Below are 23,093 nucleotides of genomic sequence, written 5' to 3' on the forward strand. Positions count from 1 at the left end.
ATCTCTTAAGTCAAGCGTTCTGGAAACATGTCATCTTCATGTTTTTGGCAACATGACAAGTTTACCGTAAGATGTAATTTTCTGATCGGGGGGCAGAAAGTTGCATCTTGGAAAAATCTACCCATGTTCGTAAAAACACGAACAAGTCAAGTTCACCCCAGGGTATGGTTAAGAGATAACCGAACATGGCCACGAACATAAATTGTTCGAGGCGTATCTGCGAAAAATCTTGTTGAGTTTATTTGACCAATAATGCCACATCAAGTTGAGTTTGTAGTAGCAAACAACTGAAATCTTCCAAAAATCATATCATGTTCATAAAGTAGATTTTGATCCCAAAAATAATTTTATTGGTTTTTAATGCACCCCGCCACAATTCAGACCCCCCCCTTCTTCCTCTTCACAAATATGAGTAATATTGCAGGAATATACGCACTTACATCAAAACAAGATTTTTCAAAGTTGAAAAATTATTTTACTTTAAAAACTCATTAAAAATTGTGGAGAAAGCGTTGAATTGCCAAAATGTCACAATAATTTTCCAAATCACGAAAAATCCCAAGTCTCTATTTCCATTTTTTTAATTAAAAATAAATGTTTATGAAAATATTCCTAAAATTGCATAAGTCAAAATCCACAAAAATTTCAAAAGCCTGGTAATGTTTCTTATCAAAATAATTTTTCAAAATGTTGAAAAATATTCAACTGGCTGAGAGCAAAAATTTCGCAAAGTCCTGAAAATCTAATAAATTCTACCAAAAATCTTGTCGTGATACGGATCCCGTAAATTTTCTAAGTGCCGGAACGATTTTTGTAGGGGGTATATCAATAATTATTAAAAACCGACTCTAGAATTTCAAAATTTCAATGAAGATGTTTTGTTAGGGACATTATTTTAGGAACAAACTGATGTTTTTGTAAAAATCGGACGAAAATTTCCTGTAATTTCGACGATTTTTCCGAAATTTGGTTCAAAGCAAAAATAAACATCAAAATAATTTGTCATGTTTCCAAACTCCCAAAATTTTCTAAGTCCCAAATTTTTTTTGGTTTCCCCATCTCGAAAAATTTCTAAGTGTTGAAAATATTTTACTGGCCGAAAGCCATAATTTTGCTAAGTCCAAAAAATCAAATAAATTCTACCAAAAATCTTGTCGTGATATGGATCCCGTAAATTTTCTAAGTGCCGGAACGATTTTTGTAGGGGTATATCAATAATTATTAAAACCAACTTTCGAATTTCAAAATTTCAATGAAGACGTTTTGTTAGGGACATTATTTTAGGAACAAACTGATGTTTTTGTAAAAATCGGACAAACATTTCCTGAAATTTCGTCGATTTTTGAAATTTTGGTTCAAAGCAAAAATAAACATCAAAATAATTTATCATGTTTCCAAACTCCCGAAAATTTTCTAAGTCCCAAAAAAATGCTTTTTCTGTAAAAAGTAAAGAATTAAAAAATATACGCAAAAATTTCAAAGTCCAGCATAAATAAAATCAAACTTTAAAATATCAGCTCATGAACATTATTCTAAGTGTCGGAAATTGAAAATTATGTCAGTGACTGCTAATTTTTCTAAGTCCATCATAAATTTGAAATAAAGTCAAAATAATCATTTCATGATGTTCGGGTAAAATTTTGGAAAAAATAAAATTTTCGAAATTTTTGCTAAGTCAAAAAACTACCACTAACAGCTTAATATCAACTGTAGATAATGCAGTATGATCATGGAATATACTTTCCATGATACGCAGTCGGTTTCATAAGTCGTCATAACTCGAGGAGTTTACAGCAAGATGCGAATAAACAAGCCAAGATAGTTCGAAGTTATCGCCACCAACTCAATTTCCGCCCGGGTAACCGAACATGGCCACGAACATAAATTGTTCGAGGCGTATCTGCGAAAAATCTTGTTGAGTTTATTTGACCAACAATGCCACATCAAGTTGAGTTTATAGTAGCAAACAACTGAAATCTTCCAAAAATCATATCAAGTTCATAAAGTAGATTTTGATCCCAAAAATAATTTTATTGGTTTTTAATGCACCCGCCACAATTCAGACCCCCCTTCTTCCTCTTCACAAATATGAGTAATATTGCAGGAATATACGCACTTACATCAAAACAAGATTTTTCAAAGTTGAAAAATTATTTTACTTTAAAACTCATTAAAAAATTGTGGAGAAAGCGTTGAATTGCCAAAATGTCACAATAATTCACAAAAAATCCAAAGTCTCTATATTCCATTTTTTTTAAATTAAAAATAAAAGTTTATGAAAATATTCCTAAAATTGCATAAGTCCAAAAATCCACAGTAAAATTTCAAAAAGCCTGGTAATGTTTCTTATCAAAATAATTTTTCAAAATGTTGAAAAATATTCAACTGGCTGAGCAAAAATTTCGCAAAGTCCTGAAAATCCAATAAATTCTACCAACAATCTTGTCGTGATACGGATCCCGTAAATTTTCTAAGTGCCGGAACGATTTTTGTAGGGGGTATATCAATAATTATTAAAAACCAACTTTCGTATTTCAAAATTTCAATGAAGACGTTTTGTTAGGGACATTATTTTAGGAACAAACTGATGTTTTTGTAAAAATCGGACAAAAATTTCCTGTAATTTCGTCGATTTTTCCGAAATTTTGGTTCAAAGCAAAAATAAACATCAAAATAATTTATCATGATTCCAACCTCCCGAAAATTTTCTATGTCCCAAAAAAATGCTTTTTCTGTAAAAAATAAAGAATTAAAAAATATACGCAAAAAATTCAGAGTCCAGCATAAATAAAATCAAACTTTAAAATATCAGCTCATGAACATTATTCTAAGTGTCGGAAATTGAAAATTCTGTCAGTGACTGCAAATTTTGCTAAGTCCAGTATAAATTTGAAATAAAGTCAAAATAATCATTTCATGATGTTCGGGTAAAATTTTGGAAAAAATAAAATTCACGAAATTTTTGCTAAGTCTAAAAAAACTACCACTAACAGCTCAATATCAACTGTAGATAATGCAGTATGATCATGGAATATACTTTCCATGATACGCAGTCGGTTTCAAAAGTCGTCATAACTAGAGGAGTTTACAGCAAGATGCGAATAAACAAGCCAAGATAGTTCGAAGTTATCGCCACCAACTCACTTTCCGCCCGGGTTACTCTACGAAACATCAAAAAAATATCAAACCAAGTTGACATTTTGAACTTAAAAATATCATGTCATGGTACCGAAAAATATCATCCAGGAACATGAAATAATCATGACAGGTTAAGGTTTTTGCCTGTAAAAAACTGTTCGTAAAAATATCATCCAGAAACATTAATGTATCATGAAAAGTTGTGATTTGTGAAGAAATCTTACAAATCCATATTTCGCAACTTCCCATGATACAATTTTATGTTCAAATGGTATTTTTCGACAGAAAACAAAAGGACTTATTTTTTAAGTATAAGTGCTTCGCTATCTGAACTGAGTAAGCATAATGCACTGTTTACAAAAAGAAATAGTCACACGTGTAAAGATACTCCACCTTTACAACATAATAGAACTATGAAAACAAGTGGTATATCGGTTCTTTTTTGAAAATATATAAGTGTACAGAGTCTAATTAATTTATATGAAAAGGATTGTTTTGTTCGATTTGGGGCTAACATTAATAAGCATGGGTACCATAAACCAGATGACTTTGATTGAAGATGCTTTTGCAAAACGAAAAAGCGTTAATCATACAGCTGGTGTAATCGTCTATTTGATATGCTAAATTGCATATTTTAAATTCCTTTTATTTTGGCCAATTCTAGATTACTTTTTCAAAACCACCAATGCGCCATGGGTTTCCTATGTACAAAGCACAATTGAAAAAGCGAGAATTACAATTTGCGTGAAGTTTTTCTAAATGGTAGTTTTAAGGTTAACAAAAATTAACACCATGAATGTTTTCAATTAAGACCCATTATCTTTAAAAAAAACAGGAATTGACATGTTTTGAATATCCAATTGATAAAAGTGATATGTTCACATAACAATATTGTTTAACATACCTTGTAAATGATCTCTAAATCCATCCAATCAATTCCCTATTATGAATACTATGATATGATGATGGTTGTCCAGAAATTGCTGTCCTGTGAAAGAGAAGAGAACACAAAATATCAATTCTAAAATGAAAATGTAAATCATTTTTGTAAAGATACTCCACCTTTACAATAATTATTAAATGTAACTTCTACAAAATGAAAGCAGACAATACTTATCTGAATAAAAACGAGAATTCCGTTGTCGAAATTACCGGATTTGTCCAATGCAAATGATGGCTACCGGAACGATGGAGGCCCCAAAATCTTCCGGTGGAAGATGGTGCTGCTAAATAGGTAGGACCCGCCCCGCTGGAGACAGTTACAAAACGCAGCTGCTTATTAGATTGCACCGTTTTGCCTCCTCCTCCTCCTTCAGAGGCTGAAAAAAAAATTGATACGGGCTTTTGACGGTGGGGACAAGCTGCAGCAGAACAAAACTTTGGGGCTGAGATAAATAAATAATACCTTGCGACTGCAAAGCTCCTCTTCCGTGAGATGCATCTGTCAATAGGCAAAACTAGCACCGTCTGCCACAGGAAGAATCTGGAGATTGTAGAGCTTCCGTAGAGCTGAATGCTGGTGACCATATCGACAACGAGGATTCTTCTTCTGACTTCTTCTGTGACAGGTGCAAAAGTCGATCGCGAAAAAACCTCCTCCAAATTCTTTTGCAAACCACATCCCCCACATAAACAAACTAATACACACGCAATTACCGACATAAAACACATAAACAAAAACGATTGTGTCACGTTCCCCAGAAAACCATTCCCCCGAATACCATTCCCCAGAAATCAATTCCCCAGAATGAACCGTTCCCCAGAAAACCATTCCCCAGAATGTACTATTCCCCAGAAAACCATTCCCCAGAATGTACCGTTCCCCAGAAATCTTTATCGTGGTGATTATAAATATTTCAAAAATTTCAAAAAAAAATCCAAAATTTTCAAAATTTCTGAATGTTTTCAAAATTTTAAAATTTTCCAAATTTTCCAAATTCCCAAAATTTCCAAAATTTCCAAAATTTCCAAAATTTCCTATAATTCCAAAATTTCAAAAATTTCAAAAATTTCCAAAATTTTCAAAATTCCGCCACGTTTACTTGTGTCAGCAGTTATTACAAGGCTAGAAAGTTTTCCCTTCTTTAAAGAAAGGAAAACTTTACTGACTGATACAAGTTGAATTTTACCTTTAAAAAGGAGGAGGAGAGTTTTCCCTTCTTTAAGGAAGGGAAAAAATTATAGCCTTGTTATTAAAACTGCTGACACGGGTTTAATTTTCCATTCTTTAAGTAAGGAAAAATACTTGACCACTTACACAACTTTTTAAACTTGTTGTCACTAGTCAGAGAGTTTTTCCTTATGGAAACAAGAAAGAATACAAGAAAAAACTTTAAAGCGAAAATTCAACTTCTGTTATCAGATATCACAAGTCAAGACAGTTTTCCTTCTTTAAAGAAGGTGAAATTCAACTTGTGCCAGGAGACCAAAAGAAGGAAAAATTTATCTTGTAAGTCAAGAGAGTTTTCTTCTTCCAAAAATAATAAATTAAATTTTGTCACCTTAAATCAAATTTAGAAAATTTAAATCATCATGCAAAATGAGCAATATGCCAAAGGTCCAATATGTCAAATGGAATTATACCAACGACACCCATAATCATATTTTAATTTATCAAACATTTTTCTTCTTTGCAAAACTAAAAATAGCATTCACGGAAACAAGAAATAAAAAGAAAAAGAAGGAAAATTTCTTAGAATAATAGAACGAGTCATAAGCCGAATTAACATTTTCTGTTATTTTCTCAAGAATTGTTGTCAAAAAAAGGAAAATTTCTTGGCATGGATAAAATAAACTTGTCCAATTTTTATATTTTCTAAGAAATTTCAAACAAACTAAAATTTGAAACTACTTTGATTTTCGAGAAAAAACTTTTCTGGGGAATGGTTTTCTGGGAAATGGTACATTCTGGGGAATAGTTTTCTGGGAAATGGTACATTCTGGGGAATGGTTTTCTGGGGAACGGTTTTCTGGGGAATGGTTTTCGGGGGAATGGTTTTCTGGGGAACGTGACACAATCACAAAAACAGCCTCAGTTTCCATCGGTGGTCCACTCTGGCGGTGGTGAATCTACTTAGTTTTCCTTCTTCTAATGCACCAAAATGGTGACGCAAAAACGCACAAGGTTCTCGCTACAAATCGTTCTTTTCCGCAGTAAAACGACAACCTCCACTTTCCCCTCACTCACTACACATAAACAAACACAAATACATACGACTATCGACACATAATGCACCAAAAATGCACTTTTTTCCGATTTACGAAACGAAAAAGCACAGCACCGGTTTGTTTTGATTCCTGTTTTGACATTTCGCCGTGTGTGCGAGCGTAAGCATCAAGAGCGAAAAGAGAGAGAGCGTGCGCGCACAGTGAAAGCGTACTGTGAAAAACATTGCGTATAAATTGAATTAATTATCAAAATTGATTTTTAAATTAAATCGATTAATGTATTGAGTTTTGCCATTAATATTCATTTTATATGCATGCCACAAAACTCAGTAACAATGTGTATATTTTAAGGGATACCAGTCTTATCTATTTTTGAAGGTTTTGTTAATAACTTTCAATCAATCTGTTATTGAAATGATGTACACAGAAAAAAAAGTTGAATTTTGGAATGTTGAAAATTTGGTAGGTTGAATATTACCTTTTTTACTAATACTTCATAAAAAATGTTTAAAAATGTGAACCTGATGAATATTCATCAAAAACTGATTAAAATTCATCATTTTCTGGGGTGAAATTATTCATTTATTTTGCCACAAAATCTGTCATCATTTCCTGATGAATATTACCATTTTTTTTTCAACAATATTTTAGAATGTGAAAAATATTTAAAGAAATTCATTAAATATTTAAATAAAATTTCACTTTATTTGATATTGCAAGTTACATAGATCATCAGTTTTTCAATGTAATATTAACAACTTTTTTGTTGGAAAAAATTACATTGACTTTAACATAATCTACTTCTAAAAAATCAATTTATAAACTTAAAAACGATTCATGCCCAAATTCTTTAAAACACTGAAATAATAAAAGCAAATCAAATATTGAAGAAAGGTGATGTTCTTTCTTCAGTTGAATTATTCGCACAAAACCCAAATCTTTCTTTGAATAAAACAGTTTCTAAAGGTACTCCTCATCTCAGTTTAGGACAACTACTATACCAATAAAATACTGCAACAACGTGAAATTAAAAAAACTCTTTACGAGAACGTCTTTAAAAATATTAAAACAATAATTCGCACAAAATATTCTAGAAAAAGATTTTCGAAGCCATCTGTGATCAATATATCTTGGTGTTTCAATTCAATTAATATAAAATTTATGACTACATTGATTTGGTTTGAAAAAATATATATGCGCAAAAGTAACAAAATGAAGTTCGAACAGTGATAGGTTCACTTTAAAATAATATTTTTCGTACATACCTGGTTAATCCTCTTCAAATCCATTCAACCAAAGCACGGTTGCATCGCAGCTAATTTGCCTAATTAAACAAAACGCCAGATGCTGAATGTCCCAAAACATGCCCAGGTTGTGGTCCTGTTGAAGAAAACAAAACACAAAGTATCAATTCTCAAACAGAATTTCCATGGTTATTTTTTATCAAATAATTCAACATGATATTATATAAAAAAAAGGAACAGGAAAACAAATAATACTTATCTGAGTCAAAAAATCGTTGAAATACTTCTTCCTGCTAAGTATATAGAACCAGCATGTACCATCGATTCAAATGGACTCAACTCTCCACCTTCACCGGGAAACTGCCCGCGAGTCGCTCAATAGATTACCTCCTCCGAAATAACCAGAGAAAGGTTCTTCCTTCTGTCACGGACACCCCTAAAGGATAGAAGCAATGTCACATTGTCACATCCCTGCCCCTGCCACACACTCACAATAATCAATTAAAAACGTAAACAAACCCCAAAGCACAGTCACATAAACAAACGCAGGCCGCAGCCAGCACCAACGCGGATTTGTCAGTTTTTCTCTCGCTCACCCCCTCCGGAAACACCAAGAAAGTTTCATCCAGTTGTAATCACCCGTTCACCATGAATACGTCAAACGTAAACAAACACACACGCACACAATCGCGCATTCGCGAAAACAATGTTCCCCACAAATCAGGATTCCAATCACGCGACACCAAAACCAAAACAAACTTAACCAGCGGTGTTTTCCTTCACCGAGAACTCCCGTGTCCTGTCAAATCCACCGAAATCGTTCCGGCGTTGATCCGTGTCAAGACAGCACCTGCAGGAGGAGAAGGAGGAAGGAGGCCAAGTGACATTAAGGGCAAGAGGATTCCTCTTCTGGGTGCAGCTGCTTGGCCTGAACATTCCTTGCATCCGCCTACACTGAGCGGAACTTTTTCTTCACCCCAGCCACCAAAACAGAAGCAATCACTTAACCACAATATATCGCGGCTCCCGAACGCCACGGAACGAACGAACACACATTCCCTCGGCCACAGAACGTACTCACAACCCGCGGCGATTCGCGGACTACAATTTACCCGCGGAAAACTACTGCGCGAAACGTAAACAAACCAGCCCGCCACGAACGCAAAAGCTGTCTGTCTGCCGATTGCCGATTCCTGTCACGACATGTCTAGCGCGTTGCGTGCGAGCAGTGAACGAAAGAAGAGAGAAGAGAGAGAGAGCGAGCGCGTGGGCCATTTTTGCGCTTTTCTATGATTTTTTTTGTGCGGTAAAATAATTTTAATGTGATTAGTTTAACTAGTGCATTAAAAGTAAATTAAAGTGAAAAAAAAACACAATAAAAATTTCCATTTACAAAACTGGCATTTTGCGGAGGAGTGAAAATTTTGCTAAGTCCAACGAAAACATGATGAAAAATAATTGTATCATCTCATAATTGACAGGTCGGTATTTTTTTCTAAGTCCCAAAATAATTGGGCATTCGAAATTTTGCTAAGTCCAGCGAAAACAAGATAAAACTAGAAAATATCATCTCATGATGGAGAGGTCGGTTTTTTTCTAAGTCCCAAAATAATTTGGCTTTCGAAATTTTTCTAAGTCCAGCGAAAACTTGATCAAACATCAAAATATCATCTCATGATAGACGGGTCGAAATTTTTTCAAAGTCCCAAATAAATAAATTTTCGAAATTCTGCTAAGTCCAAAAATATCAAATAGAAATGAAAATAAAACATTTGGTGATACACTGTCTAGAAACATAAAAAGTATCATGAATTTCTGCGGCCAATTTTTTAGTTTTTGGAACAAACAAAAATCATGCCATGTTCACAAAAACAGTCCATGATATTTTTAAGTTCATCCTAAGATGTGACTTTCTGCCCGGGGGCCCGATCAGAAAATTACATCTTACGGTAAACTTGTCATGTTGCCAAAAACATGAAGATGACATGTTTCCAGAACGCTTGACTTAAGAGATGTAGAAACATAAAATGTAACATGAGTTCCCGGGCAGAAAGTCGCATCATGGGACGAACAAAAAAATAACTTGAGTTGTTTTTGATATCATGGCATGTTTGATATTTGTTCCAAAAACTCTTAAAATGCGCGCCGAAATCTATGTTCCTTTCTATGTTTGTAGACCTTTTATCATCAGTTGATAAACTTTCATTTTCTCATGATATTACCGGACTTAGAAAAAAAATCGAAAGCCAAATTATTTTGGGACTTAGAAAAAAAATTGACCTCTTTATCATGAGATGATATAATTTTGTTTTATTATGTTTTTGCTGGACTTAGAAAAATTTCGAAAGCCAAATTATTTTGGGACTTAGAAAAAATTTCGAAATCTTTATCATGCGATGATATTATTTTGTTTTATCTTGATTTTGCTGGACTTAGCAGAATTTCGAAAGCCAAATTATTTTGGGACTTAGAAAAATTTCGACCTCTTTATCATGAGATGATATTTTCTAGTTTTATCTTGTTTTTGTTGGACTTAGCAAAATTTTCACTCCTCGACAAAATTTCACTTTTCCGACACTTAGAATATTTTTGAAAACCCTGGATTATGAGATGATTTATAAAATTAATTTTTTTTCAAGCGGGACTTACCTAAAATGGCAGTTTTGTTAATGGACATTTTTATTGAATTTTTTTTCACTTTAATTTACTTCAAATACACTAGTTAAACTAATCACATTAAAAAGTATTTTACCGCATATAAAATTTCATCGCAAAGCGCAAAAATGAGCCCACGCGCTCGCTCTCTCTCTCTCTCTCTCTCTCTCTCTCTCTCTCTCTCTCTCTCTTTCGTTCACGCAACGCGACGCGTCGCGTGACGGAATCGGCAATCGGCAGACAGACAGCTTTTGCGTTCGTGGCGGGCTGGTTTGTTTACGTTTTCGCGCAGTAGTTTTCCGCGGATGAATTATAGTCCGCGAATCGCCGCGGGTTGTGAGTACGTTCTGTGGCCGAGGTAGTGTGTGTTCGTTCGTTCCGTGGTGTTCGAGACCGTGATATGTTGTGGTTAAGTGATTGTTTGTGTTTTTGTGGCTGGGGCGAAGAAAAGTTTCGCTCCGTGTTGACGGGTGCAAGGAAAGTTTCGGCCAAGCCGCTGCCCCAGAAAAGTAATCCTCTTGCTCAAGATGCTGCTGTGGATTAACGAGGAAAGGATTTTGGCGGATTCGCCAGGACAAGGACAAGGGTTTGTTTACGTTTTTGGTGCAGTAGTTTTCCACTGATTAACAACAGCCCGTGAATCGCCGCGGGTTGTAAGTGCGTATTTTGGCCGTGGGAATGTGCGTTCGTTGGTGTCGTTTTATGAGAGTTGCGAAATGTTTGTGGAAAAAAATTACGTTAGCGAAATCCTCCTGCCTACATGCCGCTTTTCATCGTTCCTCCTCCTCCTCCTGCCGGTGATGTTAAGACGTGGATCAACGCCGGAATGATTTTGGCGATTTTGACAGTTTTCGGTGGAGGAAAACAGCAGTGTCGATTTGTTTTGGTTTTTGTCGTCGCGTCATCAGAATCGCGATTTGTGGGGAAACCGTATTTGATCCGTGTGTTTTCGCGAGTGTGCGTGTGATTGTTTACGTTTCTGCATCATGGTGGTGATTGGGGACTGGACGTGACACTGTGACATTGTTTCTATCGTTTTGGAGTGTCAGCGACAGAAGGATGAACCTTCCTCTTGTGATTCCGGAGGAGGTGATTCAATTGAGTGGCTCGAAAGCAGTTTCACGGAGGAGGATGAGTCCACCTGAAGCGGCTACAGATGTTGTTTCTACTAGTCAAGCCGACAAATATTTTTCGACGATTTTTAAAACTCAGATAAGTATTGCTTGTTTTCTTTTTCTTTGTTTACTATTGAATTTTTAATTATTCCATAAATTTTGTTTGAGAATTGATGCTTTGTGTTTTATTTTCTTTTACAGATCTACTAACGGGCATTTTCTGGACATTCGGCTTCTAGAATTTTGTTTACTTTGACCAATCAGCTGCAAAAATGGATTGTGCTGCAATCATATGCTCTCTGGATGGATTGGATGAGGATTAACAAGGTATGTACGAGAATTATTATTTCAAAGTGAACCTATCACTTCAGTTTAGAAATTCTTTCAAACATTTCAATGTTTGTTTAGCAAAGTTCAGTTTTTCATTCTGTTATTTATGCTGATTTTGAATACACATTATTGACTTTTGACAGATTGATATAAAATTCTGAAAATAAATTATTTATTGATAAGGATTGCATATATTTTTTTTATTCTTTCCTTTAAAGACTATATTTTTGTGTTTTTTTTGTTTGGGGATTTTTTTAAATTTAAATGTTTGTATAAGACCGAGCCACGTAGCCCAGTTGTAACGCTTCCGCCTTGACAATATTTACAAATTTCTACACTTTCAAATAGGTTTGCTAGAATTTCAGGAAAATTTTCAGCGGCCAATGCAAATAAATTAGTGCATTATTGATTTGTTTAGTTCAATTGTACAGATTTTCGAAGCTTTTTCTTTGACTTGGCTTTACAAAAAGTTTGATTTGTTTTAATATTGTTAGTAGTATGCAATTTTGGATGTAATTTTTTGCTGCCCCCTGATTTTTCGGGCAAACTTCGAAGGGAGAAGTGACGAAAACTTTAAATAAAATTTGTACCAGCCTTACATATTCACACTAAACTTTGAATTAATTCGAATTATACGGCAAATGATACAGTCATCCCACATATTCGGAACACCCACAAATTCGGAACACTTTTGTGATAATTTGTCAAAAGCATGCCAAATGCATCTTTTCTGTGTACCTTTATTTGGACATTCTTTTGCTATTTCATTAATGTAAGTAGAACTTTTAAACAAAAAACTGCATTTCGAGACCATTTTATTCAGAGCAGCAAAACGCTGCTTCCAAATTGCCTGTTCCATAATTGTGTGATATTTTCACAAAAAAAGTTAGCAGACCATTCATAAAACATTACTAAGCATTAGTTTTACTGGTTTCCGAATGTGAAGTCATTATTTTTATAAAAATATGTACCCCTGGAGCGATAAAAAAGATTGTTTACATCGTTAGAAAAAAGTGTTCCGAATTTGTAGATTTCAAGGGTCGAAGTTTTTCTTCAAAAACTTGATATAAAACGATAAAATTTGCAGTTGTTCGATACAGCATTCGAAAGATCGCAAAAACAGCTGTCAGATGAAGGTAAAAGCGAATCATTATGTTCAATTATCGATTTTCTGTGATTTTTTGAATATTGGTCGATCTGTAAACTGTTCCTAATATGAGGGATGACTGTATACAAATATTTAAAAAAAATTAAGATTGTCATTATGTTTAGTCTTCCAGCAGATTGTTTGCTATAGTTTTTTAATTTCAGGCTTATTTAATGAAAATAAATTTTACTAGAAAATCACATCACATTATATTGTTTTATTAAAATACAATTGAAAAACAGTCTATATTAAACTTATATTTTCTTACTGTGTATTACGCTTTCTAAAGCAACCAAATTATTGCAGAAAAAAAAATATCTGGAAACATCCCAACTTTTTATGAAAATTTTATGTTTTTGTATGATATTTTTCGCCCCATATTTTTCCAGGAAAAAAATGAACTGGTCGGGATAATTTTATGTTTATGGATGATATTTTTCCGCACCATAGCATGATAATTTGAAGTTTCCAACACGAACTTAAGTTGATAATTTTTTGATATGCGTAGAGTAAATTATGTTCGCGTTTATGTTTGATTAACTCTTAACTGGAAGTTAACAGGTACTTGACATGTTTGTGTTTTTGCGAACATGACAAGTTTGCAGGAAGATGTAACTTTCTGCCCGGGTTACTCTACGAAACATCAAAAAAATATCAAACCAAGTTGACATTTTGAACTTAAAAATATCATGTCATGGTACCGAAAAATATCATCCAGGAACATGAAATAATCATGGCCAATTCTGCTTTTTCCTGAAAAATTGGTGCGAAAAATATCATCCAGAAACATAAAAAAATCATGACAGGTTCAGGTTTTTGCCTGAAAAAAACTGTTCGTAAAAATATCATCCAGAAACATTAATGTATCATGAAAAGTTGTGATTTGTGAAGAAATCTTACAAATCCATAATTCGCAACTTCCCATGATACATTTTTATTTTCAGATGGTATTTTTCGACAGAAAACTTAAAAGGGCTTATTTTTTAAGTAAAAGTGCATCGCGCTATCTAAAATGAGTACACCCTTACCAAAAATCATGATTTTCTGAGTTCAATATCCCACTTTTCATACGATTTTTTAGTTCAGGTACTACAACCTTAAAATGGTTAATCGTATGAAAAGTGGGATATTGAACTCAGAAAATCATGATTTTTGGTAAGTGTGTAAGCCCAATGCACTGTTTACAAAAAAATAGTCAGAAGAAGTTTTTTTTTATGTCAAAACTGTCATCTGAAACATAAAAGAACTATGAAAACAAGTGATATATTGGTGTTTTTTTCTGAAAATATATAAATGTACTAGAGTCTAACTTATTTATATAAATTGATTGTTTTGTTTGATTTGGGGTTAACATTAATAAGCATGGGTACCATAAACCAGATGACTTTGAATGAAGATGATTTAGCAAAACGAAAATATGACTGAAAACGAATGAAAAAAACGTTAATCATATAACTGGTGTAATCGTCTTATTGAAATGCTGAATTGCATATTTATAGATTCCTTTTTATTTTTGCCAATAAATAATTCTAGATTACTTTTTCAAAACCACCAAAGCGCCATGAGTTTCCTATTTACATAGGACCTTTTTAAAAAGTAAGCGAGAATTACAATTTGCAAGAAGTTTTTCTCAAAAGTAGTTTTAATGGTAGTATCTCAAAAATTAACACCATGAATGTTTTCAATTGGTTTTCAATTAAGACCCATTATCTTTTTAAAAAAATCGGGAATTGACATGTATTGAATATCCAATTGATAAAAAGTGATATGTTCACATAACAATATTTTTTAACATACCTTGTAAATGAACTCTAAATCCATCCAATCAATTCCCTATGATGAATACTATGATGTGATGATGGTTGTCCAGAAATTGCTGTCCTGTGATAGAGAATAGAACACAAAGTATCAATTCTAAAATGAAAATGTAAATCATTTTTGTAAAGATACTCCACCTTTACAATAATTTTTAAATGTAACTTCTACAAAATGAAATCAAACAATACTTATCTGAATAAAAACGAGAATTCCGTTGTCGAAATGACCGGATTTGTCCAATGCAAATTATGGCTACCGGAACGATGGAGGTCCCAAAATCTTCCGGTGGAAGATGGTGCTGCTAAATAGGTAGGACCCGCCCCGCTGGAGACAGTTACAAAACGCAGCTGCTTATTAGATTGCACCGTTTTGCCTCCTCCTCCTCCTTCAGAGGTTGAAAAAAAAATTGATACGGGCTTTTGACGGTGGGGACAAGCTGCAGCAGAACAAAAACTTTGGGGGCTGAGATAAATAAATAATACCTTGCGACTGCAAAGCTCCTCTTCCGTGAGATGCATCTGTCAACAGGCAAAATTAGCACCGTCTGCCACAGGATGAATCTGGAGATTGTAGAGCTTCCGTAGAGCTGAATGATGGTGACCATACCGGCAACGAGGATTCTTCTTCTGACTTCTTCTGTGACAGGTGCAAAAGTCGATCGCGAAAAAACCACCTCCAAATTCTTTTGCAAACCACATCCCCCACATAAACAAACTAATACACACGCAATTACCGACATAAAACACATAAACAAAAACAGCCTCAGTTTCCATCGGTGGTCCACTCTGGCGGTGGTGAATCTACTTAGTTTTCCTTCTTCTAATGCACCAAAATGGTGACGCAAAAACGCACAAGGTTCTCGCTACAAATCGTTCTTTTCCGCAGTAAAACGACAACCTCCACTTTCCCCTCACTCACTACACATAAACAAACACAAATACATACGACTATCGACACATAATGCACCAAAAATGCACTTTTTCCGATTTACGAAACGAAAAAGCACAGCACCGGTTTGTTTTGATTCCTGTTTTGACAATTCGCCGTGTGTGCGAGCGTAAGCATCAAGAGCGAAAAGAGAGAGAGCGTGCGCGCACAGTGAAAGCGTACTGTGAAAAACATTGCGTATAAATTGAATTAATTATCAAAATTGATTTTTAAATTAAATCGATTAATGTATTGAGTTTTTGCCATTAATATTCATTTTATATGCATGCCACAAAACTCAGTAACAATGTGTATATTTTAAGGGATACCAGTCTTATCTATTTTTTGAAGGTTTTGTTAATAACTTTCAATCAATCTGTTATTGAAATGATGTACACAGAAAAAAAAGTTGAATTTTGGAATGTTGAAAATTTGGTAGGTTGAATATTACCTTTTTTTACTAATACTTCATAAAAAATGTTTAAAAATGTGAACCTGATGAATATTCATCAAAAACTGATTAAAATTCATCATTTTCTGGGGTGAAATTATTCATTTATTTTGCCACAAAATCTGTCATCATTTCCTGATGAATATTACCATTTTTTTTTTCAACAATATTTTAGAATGTGAAAAATATTTAAAGAAATTCATTAAATATTTAAATAAAATTTCACTTTATTTGATATTGTTTTGATGTAAGTGCGTATATTCCTGCAATATTACTCATATTTGTGAAGAGGAAGAAGGGGGTCTGAATTGTGGCGGGGTGCATTAAAAACCAATAAAATTATTTTTGGGATCAAAATCTACTTTATGAACTTGATATGATTTTTGGAAGATTTCAGTTGTTTGCTACTATAAACTCAACTTGATGTGGCATTGTTGGTCAAATAAACTCAACAAGATTTTTCGCAGATACGCCTCGAACAATTTATGTTCGTGGCCATGTTCGGTTATCTCTTAACCATACCCTGGGGTGAACTTGACTTGTTCGTGTTTTTACGAACATGGGTAGATTTTTCCAAGATGCAACTTTCTGCCCGGGTATGTTATTGCAATAACAGAGCAATAACAATTTGAGTTATTTTTCGAACAAATCTCTGTTATTGAAATTTGTTATTTTAACAACTAATCCGATCATCCCAATAATGGATTTTGATCTTCTCACAATATCAATAACTGATCTTCCCAAGTTATTTCCGTCTGCTCGGGCAGTTGGATTTCCATAAATAAATGCCAATAGTTTTAAGCAAATCAGTTAATTTGTATATAATTAGTTTAAAAACAAATGGCAATACCATGTAATGCATAGAATTTTTGGTCATGATCTGTGAAAAGAAAACATGTTTAGCAGCTATCGAAGTTTAACTTTAAATTCGATCAATTCTAGACCAAAAATTTTGACAAATTGATTTATTTTTCTAATTCTCATGTTTTTGATAACTTATTTTTGATAAACATCATGAAGAAAATGTGGATGTCGAGAAGAAAGAAGAGAAGAAGAAGAAAGTGAAGCAAGATAAGACGGAGGAGGAGGAAAAGGAGAAAACCCAAGAGGAAGAGGCGGCGTAGCTCATCATCTTTAAACCGCATCCAAGCTTTTCTGAATATAAATGTAAGGTGGCTTTAACTGTCCAAACCCTCTCCTTACGCTTAAGCATAGCATAGCATAGCATAACGGGTCTGCACCACGCTGTAGGGGGTGCCACAATGGTCAATTCAATATTCTAAGACAATTTGATTGCTGCCCGGTACAACCAAAAATATCTAAGAACGTAAATTTTCACACTGTGCTCCAAGGCTACGCCCATACAGTCCCGTGGGGATTTGGGAGGGGATGTTTGTGTTGTTCACTAGTGGCAAAAGTGCAGGGAACCCATGCGACTTTTAAAAGTGAACGAAATATTTTGGGAGGTTTGGAATGGGGGTTAGGAGAATTTCATCGGGCCGATGAAAATGGTTCAATTCGTAATGTATTAAATGATTTGGAGGTTTGTAAGTGTGAATGTGAGTCTGTAGTGTATTATCTAATAAGCATATAGTTTTGTAATAATAATAAATATAACGAATATAGCAAATAGAATAAATATAATCAAGATGATTCCAGGAAGCTGTAAAAAAATAGCACTAATTTAAAATATAAATGCTCCCGATGGTTCCCATGCTGTTTGAGAAAGTTTCGTTAATTTAAGCAATTTGATCATATATGGTATGAGGAGATGGTATGTTACAGGAAAGGAATAGGATAAGGAATAATATGAACATTTAAATAAATCATATAATGAGTAGATAGATATACGTGTAGACATTTAATTTAAAATAATTCCAGGAAGCTGTAAAAACAACAATAATTTAGAAACTAATACTCGAGATGGAACCACAAATAAAACAACAGAGACACCGAGTCTGTAGTGTATTATCTATTATGCATATAGTTTTGTTATGATAATATATACAATCCAGATGATTCCAGAAAACTGTTAAAAAAATACAAATGCTTCTGATAGTTCCCTTGCTGTTTTAGTAAGTGATTTACCAACCGATATTACATAACACATAATCACGCGGCGATATCAAACTATAACCCTGAAAAAACAAAATATTATTATACTGAAAATATAAATCCCTAGCATTTTAGAATCACTCACTTATTCATACAAATAAGCATTACTTTAAAAATTGATTTTTGCCATAGTTCACAAATTGATCTCGAGCATAATTCAAAGTAACATTAGGAATATTCAAAAAAAACCCTGAGAGACTTATCAGTTAACGTTAAAAATAATGTTAAAAGCTTGTGTTGTTTACACATTTTGAATCATAACCATTAACGAAATTGGATGAAACCTGACATAATATAAAAAACAATATTAAATACTCTTCTCGAGAAATTTACCGTTCAGCATAAATTCAAGCTCAGCAAATTAATTAATGCACGCACACACTCACAATATTCATTCTCTGCACACATTCCAAAATATCAAATCAAAACGGGCTCACCAAAGAAGTCCGCTCCGTACGCCCCGACGTCGCCAATCCCTCAGCGATCCCGGCTCAGCTGGACAAACGACGAAAAAGCAGCGGACCAGCATAGGCGCAAACCGCTGCTTTGCTGCTTGCACAAAACTTGGCATCCGACTTTTCTCGGCCAGACCATTTATTTTTCAAAACTTGAACTCACAATTACTAATTAATTCTATTCACTCTCAAAGACTTATAGCAGAGCAAGCCGTGCACCCTTTTCAAAATTATCACTCAGTATGTACACAAAAAAACTATCGTATCGATAAAACCGCCCACACTGCCAGTTTCAGTACGCAGCCTCACTCACCAAACCCTCTCCTTACGCTTTGTTGGGGAGCCGGAATAAAAACCTTAGCCTTCGACAGCTCTGGTGGCTCCCAGCATCGACCGGATCGGATTGGGCTGGCTGGTCCGGTCCTGGTTCATTGGCCGTGGGTAGTCCGTGCGTAGGGTGGCTTCCGGAATTTACGGATTTCACAATTAAAACAACATGAAATCATAGTAAAACACAGAACTTTAATTTAAACACAATTTTTACTTAAATACACGAACTAAAAAGGACTACATTTATTGAAAAATACGCTAAACAGATATAAATTGCCTGATGGGCGCAGAATCGACCGTTTCGATCTGCAGGTACGAGGGTTCTAAAAAACTTAAAACTAGGGTTGTTAATCATGACCACTCCAACATCTCACCTACCCAGAAATAACCAGTTTCTGAAAAGATACAAAAAAAACCTCTTCGGGGATGTGGGAATAGAGATAGGAAGTTAGGATTGGGTTTGAAGATCTGCATCCGTTGATTCCATGGCGTCGCTGTACTCCGGAAGTGGCAGTATGCACAGCTTCTCCACCGGACGTTTGAGATAGCCGTCGGCGGTTTTCAGCGTTACTACCCTAACCACTCCGTCTTCGCCTGGGTGTACCTCGAAAATTCTTCCCATCTTCCATCGCATTGGTGGTGAGTTCTCGTCTTTGATGACCACAAGCTTACCGACCTCGATCTGTATTGGTGGCTTCCAGCGCTTGACCCGTCCCTGTAGCTGGCACAAATACTCCCTCCGCCATCTAGTCCAGAAGTCTTGCAGCATGCGCTGCATCGTCTGGAATTTGTCTAGCCGGTTCATCGGGATTGCTGATAAATCAGCATCGGGTACTGTTTGCAGCGATGACTGCACGAGAAAATGTGCCGGTGTTAATGGTTCCAGGTCATTAGGGTCATCGGACATCGGAGTTAGCGGCCTAGAGTTGAGGCAGCCTTCCACCTGAACCAGCAACGTGTTGAGATCTTCTGCGGTAACAGGTGTTTCGCCGATTGTTTTTAATAAAAGCTTTTTTGTAGATCGTACCGCGGCCTCCCAGAGGCCTCCGAAGTGTGGTGCGCTGGGCGGATTGAAGTGCCACTTGATCCCCTGATTTGAGCATTCCTTGGAGACGATATCGCGATGTTTACGGTCCTTGAGCAGTAACAGGAGTTCAACCATTTTATTACGAGCGCCAACGAAGTTCGTTCCGTTATCGGAATAAATGTCGTCACAGATTCCCCGCCTGGCTACGAATCGTCGAAGTGCCTGGATGAAACGCTCTGTGGATAGGTCTGTTACCAATTCCAAATGGACAGCCTTGGTGCAGAGGTAGATAAAGAGTGCCACGTAAACCTTAACTGCAAGTCGTCTTGGGGCTGGGCGCACATAAAGTGGTCCAAAATAGTCCACACCTGTCCGCGCGAACGGTCGCGAGGTGGTAACCCGAGCAGAAGGCAATTCTCCCATGAACTGCTGAACAGCCACGGGTTTCGACCGGAAACACTCCTTGCAGTGATGGATCACCTCTCTGATCACACTTCTGCCCCCAAGTGGCCAAAAGCGTAATCGAACGACTCCCAACACCAGCTGTGGACCAGCGTGAAGCAATTTCTCGTGGAAATGTCGGAAAAGAAGTCGTGTGAGTTGATGCCTAGCCGGAAGTACGACGGGATGTTTCGTGTCCTCGGATTCCAATGAATGACGTAAGCGTCCTCCCACTCTAATGAGCTGTTCATCGGAAATGTACGGGTTGAACCACCGCAGTGGTGAACTGTTCGCAACTGGTTTTCCCTTGGTTAATTTGTTCCATTCATCAGCGAAAACTTGCTTCTGAACGAGCCTTATTAATGCGAACTCTGCTTCTTTCAGCTCCGCAACCGTCATCAAGTCTGATTTGAACCGCTTTTCCTTGGGCATGCGAAGTAGATCCTTCAAGCGTAGCCAATACGCCGTACGTCTGACCAGATCGGGATATGAAGAAAAGTGAAAGATGAACCAAACGTTGAACTCAGCCGTAGTTGCTGCAGCTACCGATGCCGCAGTGTTTCTTTGCTCTTCACAGAAAAAAATCCGATGGTAAAATCGCATCAAAAAGCATGCACATCACCTTTGTGAAAAAACGTTTAAAATTACATCCATGAATGTACACCCAAAACTGTGTAATATTACACAGACCCCATTTTTGGGACCAGGGGTAGATATCGAATTGGTTTCTACCTAGAAATGTCATGTCAAACATAAACAAACGAAATTTTTATTCTCGATCTTATTTATTGATTATAATTTTCTCTTAAACTTAAACTTAATTAGTTAGATAGTGTCTTTTTTACAATTTGATGAATTTGAATTTTTCACTCAATGCTCTTTTGCCCGAAGTGGTTGCCGATTTGGTCCTTGTCGCATTCAAGAAACTGGCCGTCCAACTTGCGAACAATTTTCTGCTGCTGCTCGGCTGGAATGCTTTTTTGGGGCCATCGATGGCAGCTGGGGATGAAGGTTTGCTCGGGCGAAGTACTTCTGGATGACATAATTGTCGAACTCGAACGCACCGTTTCCCATTACAGCATCTGATGGACGAACCGAGATCCGTGCTAATCCTGGACAAAAAACAACACGATGTGGATGGTGAGATCCGCAGCAGAGACCGTCCTGAGGGTTGATCCAACCACATTCGCAGCCGCGACTGCTACATGCTGCATCATCGATTCTTTCAGCCGCTCCGCGATGCCGGCCAGCGTCACGCCGTGAATTATCTGCAGCACCAGGTAAATCTTGGTCGCGTTGCCCACGTTCCCGAGGTAGAACGAGTTGCGCGAGATGGCTTCGAAGCAGGTCTGGCACTTTTCGAACAGCAATCGCAGCCGGCCAGGATGTTCAGCGTGCCCTCGTGTTTGGTCGTGACAAAAAAAGCAAGTCAAAATCTGGGTTGACGCGAGGGCCACGTTTAACGCTTACTTGTGCTTCCAGGTACCGGCCTCCTTTGAATATGATCTCTTCGACGATGTCCTGCGACGTTTCCGGGGCAACACCGGTCATCTCCACGTAGCCCTTGTCGATGAGGTTGACCGAAATGACGCCACAGTTGCCGAACACCAGCTGTAATTTGTAGCAACTGGAATCACTGAAAGAAGTCCCTTACATTGATCGCGACCTGCGGATCTACAAACGCACAAGAAAGTCACGTCCGTGATCTCGATCACGTTCGAAGGCATGTCATAACCTTTGCGCCCGCCTCCTGTGTCCCGAGTTGAGCAGGGTCTTGAAGATACCGCAGACCATAATGTCGAGCACGAGGAAGCCAAACTTCAAATTTGGGTCTTGAATGTTGCGCGACTGCGTTGACACGTCGCCGGAACCGTTTATTTTTCGCTTGCGCTTCGGCGATGGCGTGCTCGCAATGTCCTTAATGGCGGCTATCGCGGCCTTGGCCTTGTTGACGACGCGCGCCTTGAGCGTTGAAGCGACCTAGAATAATATAAAGGTTTAAATCAAATTAAAATTGAAAAAAAAAAAAAAACAATCAAAACCTAATCCGGGTTAAACTTGATGGACACTGAGGCACGTACTTTTTTCTTGGCGGCGGACTTTGTCGTCGTCGTCGTCTCGGCCGATTCAGCGTACCCAGCTTCGTCGTGTTGTTCATGCTCTCGTCCTACTTGCCGTCCTCACTCTTGTCGTTTTCCGCCTCGCCCAGCTTGCCTGGATCGGGACGGTGGTCTACTTCGCCCGTGAACAGATGTTGCCACGAGTTTGGTGATTAAGTTCCCGATCTACTGGACCGCTGTCTTGAAGCCGGCCACTTGCATGACGACATCAGCTTTTCTTGAACTCGCGGTACGTTGAAAAGCGAAGAGAAGTACACAGCCACCGCGCGTGCTGCGGTCCGGATAGCTTCACGCAGAAAAATGTAGAATCAGCCTGTACGAGGTTTGAATCAACAAATTTTTTGTTGAATATAATCAACGCCGATTTTGCGTTGAAACAAACCTTGATTTTCTCTATTCCACAAAAGTATTTTGATGTTTTGAAAAAGCTGTTTTGACGTTTAGCGTTGATTCAACAAAAATCATGATTTTCAAATCAACAAAACATTTTGTTGATTCAAATATGCCTTATTTTTCTGCGTGTTGATGACACCCGGGATGAGGTTGAGCGCGTTGACAATCTGACCGCAGATGAGTTTGCAACGCCCGAGGTTGCTGCGATGGGCGGTTTGT

The 23,093-nt window shown here is 36.6% G+C and overlaps 1 protein-coding gene across 1 annotated transcript; it reads left to right on the top strand.

Moving 5' to 3' along the window:
• Positions 1 to 21,539: 21,539 nt before the first annotated feature.
• On the top strand, positions 21,540 to 22,404 carry LOC119770691. Its single transcript, XM_038266024.1, has 2 exons — positions 21,540 to 21,785; positions 21,844 to 22,404. Exons 1-2 carry the CDS (start codon positions 21,567 to 21,569, stop codon positions 21,976 to 21,978), a joined length of 354 nt encoding a protein of 117 aa, XP_038121952.1. The 5' UTR covers positions 21,540 to 21,566; the 3' UTR covers positions 21,979 to 22,404.
• The last annotated feature ends 689 nt before the right edge of the window (positions 22,405 to 23,093 follow it).

This window comes from Culex quinquefasciatus, chromosome 3, assembly GCF_015732765.1.
Source record: "Culex quinquefasciatus strain JHB chromosome 3, VPISU_Cqui_1.0_pri_paternal, whole genome shotgun sequence".
NCBI classification, from domain to species: Eukaryota; Metazoa; Arthropoda; class Insecta; order Diptera; family Culicidae; genus Culex; species Culex quinquefasciatus.

Bases quoted from the DNA above. Each gene is read 5' to 3' on its own strand.
- LOC119770691 (XM_038266024.1), top strand. From the start codon at position 21,567: ATGCTGCATCATCGATTCTTTCAGCCGCTCCGCGATGCCGGCCAGCGT. The intron at 21,786-21,843 runs GCAAGTCAAAAT...TTGTGCTTCCAG, and splicing joins GTTTGGTCGTGACAAAAAAA to GTACCGGCCTCCTTTGAATA.